The 9,675-nt window shown below is 41.1% G+C and overlaps 1 protein-coding gene across 1 annotated transcript in view; it reads left to right on the top strand.

Annotated features, from left to right (window-relative positions):
* Nucleotides 1-7,798, top strand: part of GPHN (gephyrin) — a 142,398-nt gene extending 134,600 nt beyond the window's left edge. Inside the window, exons 16-17 of the mRNA XM_018571950.1 lie at nt 3,312-3,408; nt 7,532-7,798. Of these exons, the coding sequence (XP_018427452.1) occupies nt 3,312-3,408; nt 7,532-7,665 (231 nt within the window). The 3' untranslated portion in view covers nt 7,666-7,798. The remainder of the gene's footprint in view (nt 1-3,311; nt 3,409-7,531) is intronic.
* The last annotated feature ends 1,877 nt before the right edge of the window (nt 7,799-9,675 follow it).

Here is a 9,675-nt window from a genome sequence, read left to right as displayed (position 1 = left end):
TAGCCTGTGTAGAGGAAGGCCAATGAGGAGGGAGGTGCAATAGTTAAGATGAGAGATAACAAGGGAGTGGATGAGTAGCTTAGTGGTTTCATTGGTGAGGAAGGTGGCAGGATTTGGATAGGGATTGGATGTGGGGCAGAAAGGTGAGGTATGAGTCCAGGATGACACCTAGCACCTTGCCATGGGGGAGGGATGGATAGTTGTGTTATAAATCTCAAGGGCAAAGTTAGGGGAAGGTGCAGGGGCAGGAGGAAATACCATGAGCTCAGTTTTTGAAAGATTGAGTTTTAAGAAGTGTTGTGACATCCAGACAGATATGTCAGCTAGTAGATCAGTGACACGGAAGGACACTGTGGGGGTGAGTTGTGGAGTAGAAAGATATATTTGAGTGTCATCGGCATAGAGATGGTATTGGAAGCCGTGTGAGGTTATTAACTGGCCTAGAGAGGTGGTGTAGATAGAAAAAAGAAGGGGTCCAAGGACAGAGCCTTGGGGCACCCCTACAGAAAGAAGAAGAGGAGGGGAGGAGTTAGATTTGTAGGTGACACTAAAGGAGCGCTTAGCTAGGTAGGAGGAGAACCATGAGAGAGCAGAGTCTTGTAGGCCAAGCAAGTAGAGTTTTTTGAGGAGGAGCAGGTGGTCAACAGTGTTAAAAGCAGCAGAAAGGTCTAATAGTAAGAGTAAGGAGTAGTGGCCGTTGTTTTTAGCAGTTAGTAAGTCATTAGTAAGTCACTGCACAACAACGCACGATATTGCGGTACCATGCTTTGCCATTTTTGTTGTGGTGACCCAGTTAAATTCTATAAGGGCTCATTCTATAATTCTATAATTCACCTTGCCAACCGCTCAGTGTCTGCATCACCCCTCTGCCAATCCCTCCACTGGCTTCCACTCGCCCAGAGGATAAAATTCAAAATATTAACAGTCACCTATAAAGCCATCCACAACTCCGCCCCCGGATATATCTCAGACCTTGTCTCAAAGTATCACCCTAAGCGTCCCCTCCGCTCATCCATTGACATCCTGCTTTCCAGCTCCCTTGTCCACTCCTCCCATACTCGCCTCCAGGACTTCTCTAGAGTCTCTCCCATCCTCTGGAACTCTTTACCCCAACCTGTCCGTCTATCTCCCACCCTGACTGCCTTTAGGCGATCCCTTAAGACTCATCTCTTCAGGGAAGCCTATCCCACCTCAACCTAACCACTGAACCTTCACATTCTCACATAATTCATTCCCACAGCTACCTCATGTATCATTTCCCCCTCCTCTTTTAGATTGTAAGCCCTCAGGGGCAGGGCCCTCCTTACCATCTTGTCTTGAATTGTATTGTAACTGTTATGTCTTCCTTATATTGTAAAGCGCTGCACAAACTGTTGGCGCTATATAAATACTATGTAATAATAATAATAAGGGCCCATTCATACCTATTCATCTTATTAATTGCACAGTACTGTGTGTTTCAGGCAAGGTTATCGCACAGCCCATCTACCATGCGTTACAGTGCATCAGGTGCATTGCAGTTAATTTGAAAGGCACCCTAATGCACCTCCCAGCCCCAGTGTGTTGCTATGAAGTTGAATGTGTGGTACCACAATAATGCACAGTGGGAAAAAGCAGTGCATGCTCTACCTTGTTCACTACATGGAATTGTTGTGGCAGTGCATTGCAGCCAGGTGCTGCATTGTGATTCCATTCAAATAAATGGCAACACACCTGCCTCGCTAACACACCCTAGGTGTGTTGTACAATAGTATGCGTTAATCGCACAATACTGTGAAGATTCAGGGCCCATTCACACCAAAAAAGCACAAAAATGCATGTAAAGTACACATGCATTTATGTACATTTGCACTTTTTTGGTGGAGGACGCGCCAACACTCCTAGTATTGAGCAGGGACGTACGGTCAGGGGAGCCAGGTGAGGTAAAGCCTCACCTAGTATTATGGGAGAAAAAGCTGTCCGCTTCAAGTCTGAAGCGGACAGCTTTTTCTCCATTCAGACCGGCTCCTAACAGATTACACAGCAGGGAAAGCCTACCCGCTGTGTAACCCCCTGTGTAATTACAAGCGGCGCTTCATCTGGCTTTTGACAGCTATGTTAGGTTGCACAGCAGTGGGCTTCCCCACTGCTTTGTGAAGCCAGAGGCTGCAATAGTCTCTACTTGGTGTTAGAGGCTTTAGCACTGTGGATGGTTTGCCATTGGTCCAAGCTGTCCAATCAAAAAAAAGAAGAAAAAAAACACTGAAGAAAAAAAACACTGCACACTGCCCGTTCAGCATTGCAGTCATCGGAAGCCCGCCCCTCAGCGGGGTGGGCTTGCGATGATCGCAAGTACGATCTGCCTGTCCAAGATGGGCAGATCGTACGTTTTTTTAATTACCTTACAACCACCGCAAGACGAAAGTCTTGCGATGGTCGTAAGGTGTATGGCCAGCTAAAGACCCACAAAACAGAGTGATAGAGAGAAGGTTTGGAGACAGTTTTACCTTCACAACATGTGAAAGAAATTGTTCCTCCAGAGCACACAGAGCTATGAGGAGATCTCACAGGGATGTGTTTTTTTCTATCCTCTCTGCTCTGTCACAGCTGCTGCTGATCGCCTATTCAGAGTGTGTGCTCGTTCATGAGAAGAGGGGAGGGGTCTCAGAGAGAAATCAGCTGATTACATGAACCTCAGAGAGTTGGATTGAAGTTCCTCTGGAGGGAATTTTTAATTTCTAGGACTCTGACCTATGAAAGAGTCAATTAAGAAAAAGTATAAAAACAGCACTGTGACTCATGACTATACACACACACACCACACCACACACACACCACACACACACACACCCCGCCCCTGCACCTTTACATTAACACAATAAATACAAATCACTTACAAAGGTGGAAATGGGCTTTAAGACTTCCTGTGATTCTTAGTGAATGAGAAGGAAAATAGGATTTTTTGTATTCAAAAATATTTTCCCTGGAATCCTTTGAGGGACACCCCCCATTTTTATTATCATTGTCTTGACACTGCTTTGCTACTAAGATGGGGCATTCTGGTAGAAGGAGGGGTTTTACCCAGTGCTGACCTATAGTTTTTTGTTTGTCAGTGTCCATTGCCACAGTAGCTGGCAGTATAACCTGAAGGATTATGACTTCCTGGGTTCCTTATTGGACTTCAAGAAACTTATTTTTACAGTGTCATCCCATTATTTAGGTGACAATTGGCTGTGAATCCATAACATGGAAGCTAATGAGGATCCTTTTCCAATATGAACAGTGTATAATGATTTATCTTTGTGTTGACGCTGTCCTATATTCTTTTTCAGTTATCATGTGATGTAAAGTTGGATCCTCGCCCTGAGTACCATCGCTGCATACTGACATGGCATCACCAAGAGCCACTGCCTTGGGCACAAAGTACAGGTCAGTGAAAGTCACTGATGTTCTCTTTCCAGAAAAAAATGTTTGTGACCCTGTAACAAAGTTTGGTTACCTGTTGATCCTACCAGTAGATCTTTTATTTTTCCACCTTCTGTAACAGGCCAAGCTGTCTAGCAAATGTGGCAGTTATAGGTTGGGAAAATACAATAATACACTGCTGTCGTTGCCTACAATGGTCTGCTTTTATTCATATGGACCCTCCAGAGGACCCCCTTCAGGAGCGAGCGGCGGCCGATTAGAGAGCCGCCTGATGCGGGCGGGCTGACGGGAGCGGTGACGGTCGCACGGTCAGTTCGCGCAGAGACTGGGGGGCCGCTGGATACTGATCCGGTGCTATCTGGCAGCCGGCAACTGTGCTGGGCCCCCCCAGGCTGAGGCCCTGGTGCGGCTGCAACGGCGGTAGTTCCGCCACTGGAGGGCAGTACAGGGACTTGATCACCAACAAGCTAAAGGAAAGTTACAGAAAGAGTAGCAGACTTCTAGTGGAGATAGTGAGTCAGTCAATAGTTAATTAATTTAAACATGTTTGACATAAACATAGGTCCTACCAAATAAATAATTAAATGTTAAAATGTTTTTTTAACTCAAGTGGTGAAAAAAGGAGGGCAAGTACAATTGACCACTTTGCCTAATCTTGCTTTGCTGCTTTTCAGAGTATCCGGAAAACACTTATGCAGGTCAAGTATCCTTACTATAGTTGCTGCATACTGCATCAAGATTAGTAAACCACCAAGCAGTTAAAAAAAAAAGAGCTAACAAAGAAGCTTTAAAAACATGTTCATATTGACAGTGTGTGTGTACACGCTCTTAAAGTGGATCTGTCAGCCATTTTAAACATTTGAAACTAAACATCCTCCCTAAATACTGGAAAACCCACTTTTACAAAACTAGTTTCACGTTATTACTGAGGCCTCATTAACGAGGGCGTACAGATCCATATATCCATGCAGGGGGCAAGACAGACTGCGTTCAGAGCAGTGCATCTGCTCCTGTACAGATGAAAACACTGGGACGTGCATGAAGATTCATGCAGGCTCAGCCTGTCCTTGTTTTTAACATTTGCCTCCTTGGATGTAAAAACATGGCCCCCTGCATGCATGTATGGATCTGTGCGTCCATCTGAATGATACAGCTACACTTCTCTGACCTCTGGCCTCAAACTCCGCATATCTGCCAGCTCCTTGTATAATGAGAATGCCCAAATATAGGCACTCTTTCTGGACAAGAGGTTGGCTTCTAGATCATTAACATGGTCTATACTTGTATTTGAAGGCATCCACATTTACTCATTACATAGGAAGGTTATGCTTACAGCTTAGTAGCACAGGCTACACACACACTGTAATAATTAACATGGCCTCATGTATTGTATCCAATAGAAGAATGCTTTTAAATCATAGGGACCAATATTGTCCTGCTTTCAAATGTATAAGGCTATATAGGAGTATGAAATGAGGAGTGGCTTCTCTAAGCAACAGCTGAAGTTTTTCCTTCTGACACCTTTATTCGTGTGGTCTATATTCTCCATGTGACCGTCCTGTAATTTATTTTCTTATAGAAGCTGTATATCATTTAGCATATTCATAGTACTCTCTGCATATGTAATATGATCATAAAAAAATAATGCTGCATAGCTAAAAAAACAATGTAAAATTGCTGTGCAATAAACACACACAATAATGCTAATTTAACACACTCAATAGTTTCTTTTTAAATCAATGAACACAGAAATGTTGCAGTGCTGTATAGACTATGTAATCTACTACACTAAAAATTGAGTTGGATCAGAAAGACTGCCGCCCATAAAAGTTATAAAAAGATGGTCCTACTGAAGAACTGTTATCTGATCAGTATGAAAAAATAAGTAGATCTGAGGACACAGTACAAAAAAAGATATACAATTAACAGCCTTTGAACGTGGGATGATTGTTGGCGCGAGCCATGGAGCGAGTATCAGCAAAACAGCAGAATTCGTTAAATGTTCAAGAGGGGCTCATTGTTAGTGTTTAAAGACTGGACTGTCAGCCGAAAATCTGCTGAATTGTGGCCGTCAGCGACTAGTCGATGTTAGGGCAGAACGGAGAGTGGCAAGATTGGTACAAGACAACAGAAGGGTAACAGTGCAGTGTCAGATTCCTCGCGTCACCTTTCAACATCTCGTGGAGTCACGAGGCGGCCCAACGAAGTCATCTCGTGGCCCAACAAAGTGCTGATGGGGTGGTCATAATAATCTGGCCACTCAGTGTATACATACAGTATCTCACAGAAGTGAGTACACCCCTCACATTTCTGTAAATATTTTATATCATTTCATGTGACGACACAGAAGAAATTACACTTTGCTACAATGTAAGGCTCCATTCACACTGAGCGGAAAATCCAGCGATTTCCGCCACGATATCGCGCATTTTTGCAGCGTGATATCGCGAGAAGACGCCGTGCAATGATTTTCAATAGAGCTGTCTTAATGTACAGCTCCATGTCGCGGTCGCAAGTGGCGCCTGCAGGACACTTTTTCCCGCGGATGTCGCACAAATGTCCTTTTTTTTTAATGCAGCCCGACGGTGAACGTCGCCCCAACCGTCGCGCTATCTAGCCGCGTGGAAATCCGCTTGCGGTAAGTGTCGCTTATTGTGAATGGGGCCTAAAGTAGTGTGTGTACAGTTTGTATATCAGTGTACATTTGCTGTCCCCTCAAAATAACTCAACTCACATTAATGTCTAAACCGCTGGCAAATGTACACTGATATACAAGCTGTACACTCACTACTCTACATTGTAGCAAAGTGTCATTTCTTCTGTGTTGTCACATGAAATTATATAATAAAATATTTACAAAAATGTGAGGGGTGTACTATGATGTGTGAGATACTATATATATATGTGTGTGTGTGTGTGTATATATGTGTATATATATATATATATATATAAAATATTGAATCAATTAAAATGCTCAAAGGGGTACCAAGTATTAACTTAGTAGGACTCAGTAGTATCTAAAATAGTATACAGTAAATATGAACCCATTAATGGTACAATTACAAATATTAAAGTTGCTTTTACTACCTAAACAGTGGGACTAAGAGTTAATTCCACACATTACACATGAGACTCTTATCTCAACATATATGACAATATACAGAAGTGCAGCTAATTAGATAGAAGCAAACGTGCATCAACACAGGCAGGTAAATGGATTCCTATGGTGGTGTATGTATACTGTTGCCAAAGCACATACGCATAGTGCATTTCATGAACATGCACAGCAAATGTAAATGTTGGGTTAGACTTCACCGTTAAATTATATTATGTCTTTTGGGTGAAACCCCCATTCAGAAAATATTCAGTATGCATGAATTTGTAATTAGTAGTCATGTTTCTGCTTTTCATCCCGGCCACATTATACACCGCTATTTAGAACCTGCAAGTATGCAGATTTCTGTTCCTGATCCTTGTTTCAAGCCTGCTATTTGGAATAACAATGAGCATCATCACATAGCAGAGATAGGCATCTCACCTCTGCTCCGCCTGGAAGATCCCTCTATCACCTTCTCTTCTTTACTTTGTACCTGTTAGATTGACAGCACTTTACATTGTAATAAACTTGTAATAAACTGTCCTGGCCATACATTGATCAAATTTCTTCTGATTCCCACTGAATTGCCCAAAATGCAAGCCGTGGGTGGCCCTCTTGGCACCACCTGACTCGACAAACTTCAATTTCAAAATCTAGCCATCTATGACGAGATTTACTCTCAACTTTGTCTGCAAGGGATAATGAGAAGTTGTATATAAGGTTGGTTATCAATAAGGATAGATTTAATTTATTATGCTAGTAATTAAAATATTTTAATGTGGGGAAAATCAACTAAAAGAAAAGGGAGTTTTTTGTATTAGTCTAGATCAGGGGCGGGCAACCTCGGCACTCCAGCTGTTTTGGAACAAGACTCTGAGACCCACAGGCATGACTCCCAGAGCTGGAGTGCCGAGGTTGCCCACCCCTGGTCTAGATTTTCACTTAAAAGTGAAATTTTTGATAACTTTATCTGTGAAAATATTACCTGTAACTCTGATGTATTTACACTGTCATTGTCTTTCCATGCAGGTAATCAAATGAGCAGTCGCCTCATGAGTATGCGAAGTGCCAATGGACTGTTGATGCTACCTCCAAAGACAGAGCAGTATGTGGAGCTTCACAAGGGAGAGGTGGTGGACGTCATGGTCATTGGAAGGCTATGATGACAGCCGCAAGAGAGAAGCTTTGATGCATGTCCACATATCATTGACTGTATCCTGTAATATGCAATGGCACAGTTAGTTTTTATGATTTGGATAAAGTTGATCAGTGTAGTCAACATCTTGAACTAAATTTCGAAAAATGACTTTGAGGGGAAAAAAATCCTGAAAAAAAAACATTTTTTCCAAAAAAAAAAAATATAAAACCTTATTCTGATTATATCAAGGCAACTTTTCCTTCATTGCAATTGCTTTGTGTGTTAAAATGCTAGGTCTAATAGCAGTAGCTTTTAGTAGACAGCAGTAGATGCCTGCAAAAGTTGTGTTTCTCTCATCCCTAAAGTACAAATACTTAAGCTCTTAAACAAGGCTGTCTGCTTACTTTATACTAGCTTAGATGACACTGCTGTTTCCCTTATCAGTATGCTTCATAACCGCTTCACAAAAGAGCTCTGCTTGTTCTTTATCTTGTATAACGTGTTGATGTGCACAGTGCCAAAAGCAAAGTGGTTGCACCTGGATGAAGAGTCCCATCTTCTTAACAAGGAGGACGGACGTCCTGGCAATCACTCCGCTCAGTACTATTGGGCAGTAACTGAATACCTTTTATTTGAATAAAATTGCTTCCTTAAGTGCTGACAGCCTTTTTAACCAATACATTTAAAAAATGTACAGAAAAAAAAAAATCAAAAACTGATCTTGTACAGATTACAGTGTACCAGCATTCATGTGGAGATAAAGAAGCAAAGAATTATTGAAGAACTCTGTACCATAACATTTTCTGTAATGATATTGAAACAAGATGAATTAAATCCTTGATCATTATTTAAAAAAAAAAAAATTAGTAAAATCTGTTTCTTTGTTATATGTTATATAAGGTATGATAGAGACTTGATATTGTTTATAATTTTTTTTGTTTCTTGATTTTGGAACATTTAATTCTAGATGTGTGACTTGAAAGCCGCTAAAGGAGACTGCACTCCAAGCAAGGTCCTCTTATTTAGTATGGGCCCTCTTCCCCATCTTAAAAATGGGGAACTAGTGAAAGCCAGTAAAGAAGACTTTGCACTCCATGCAAGGTCTGCTTGTTTAGTATGGGTCCTCTTCCCCATCCTAATATGCTTGAAAATGAAGAAAGAAATAATGTATGTGGGTAACAAAAGTTAGTTAATATAATTGCCTTATCCCAAGCTCCCGTACTTTAAGGGGTGACATCCACATCCTTCCAACAATATGCTCAGTAACCCAGATTTCATGAGATGCACAATGCTTCTTTCCACAAAATTTAGTAAGGGTAAGGTGATTATATTTACAAACTTTTTTCCCCATGGGTGGTTTTTTTCCCTAGTGCAGACATTTCTGCTGGAGTTTTGGATAAACCTCCATAAAGTTGCTTGATGTACCTTTCACAGATTTGTGTTAAAATGTCCCATTTGTGCACAGAAAATAATCGGACATTCATGTATTGTATCTATGGCGTGTTGCCCATTGTTTTATTCAAGCTGTTATACAGTAAGAAAAAAAAATGATTGAGGTTCACCTGTGCTAAAGTTAAATGTTAAAACCTGTCCCCGAAAAATAAAAACCGACAGCAAAAGGTGGTTGTACCTCCTGTGTTGGGTGTTAATGTTTAACTTTAGTGCAAGTTTTCTTTTCAAATTGATAGGCATATGTATATTGTCATAGCATAACTGGACAGGAAAACAGCTGTATGTTACAAAATATTGCTTCCTATAGAGCAACCTCAAATATATGATATATTTTATTATATTTCTGAATACCCATGGAAATTTCATTATCCAATATTTTAGTGAAAGCTTTAAAAAACCTTTAAGATACGTTATACTGTGTAAACAATGCCATACTGAGTTTTCCAGCAAATGTTTGATAATTTCTATAGTAATTGCTACTGGGGTAAATGTTGTAAGCAGGATTATTTATTTAAATCAGTTCTATATGAGTCAACATGTAAAGTATCCATGGATGGGTAAACATTGTTGTCTAGTTATGTGG

Source organism: Nanorana parkeri, unplaced genomic scaffold (genome assembly GCF_000935625.1).
Source record: "Nanorana parkeri isolate BGI_ZX_2015 unplaced genomic scaffold, ASM93562v1 scaffold1876, whole genome shotgun sequence".
NCBI classification, from domain to species: domain Eukaryota; kingdom Metazoa; phylum Chordata; class Amphibia; order Anura; family Dicroglossidae; genus Nanorana; species Nanorana parkeri.
The sequence above is the reverse complement of the archived record's forward strand: the minus strand, read 5'-3'. Positions and strand labels throughout refer to the sequence as shown.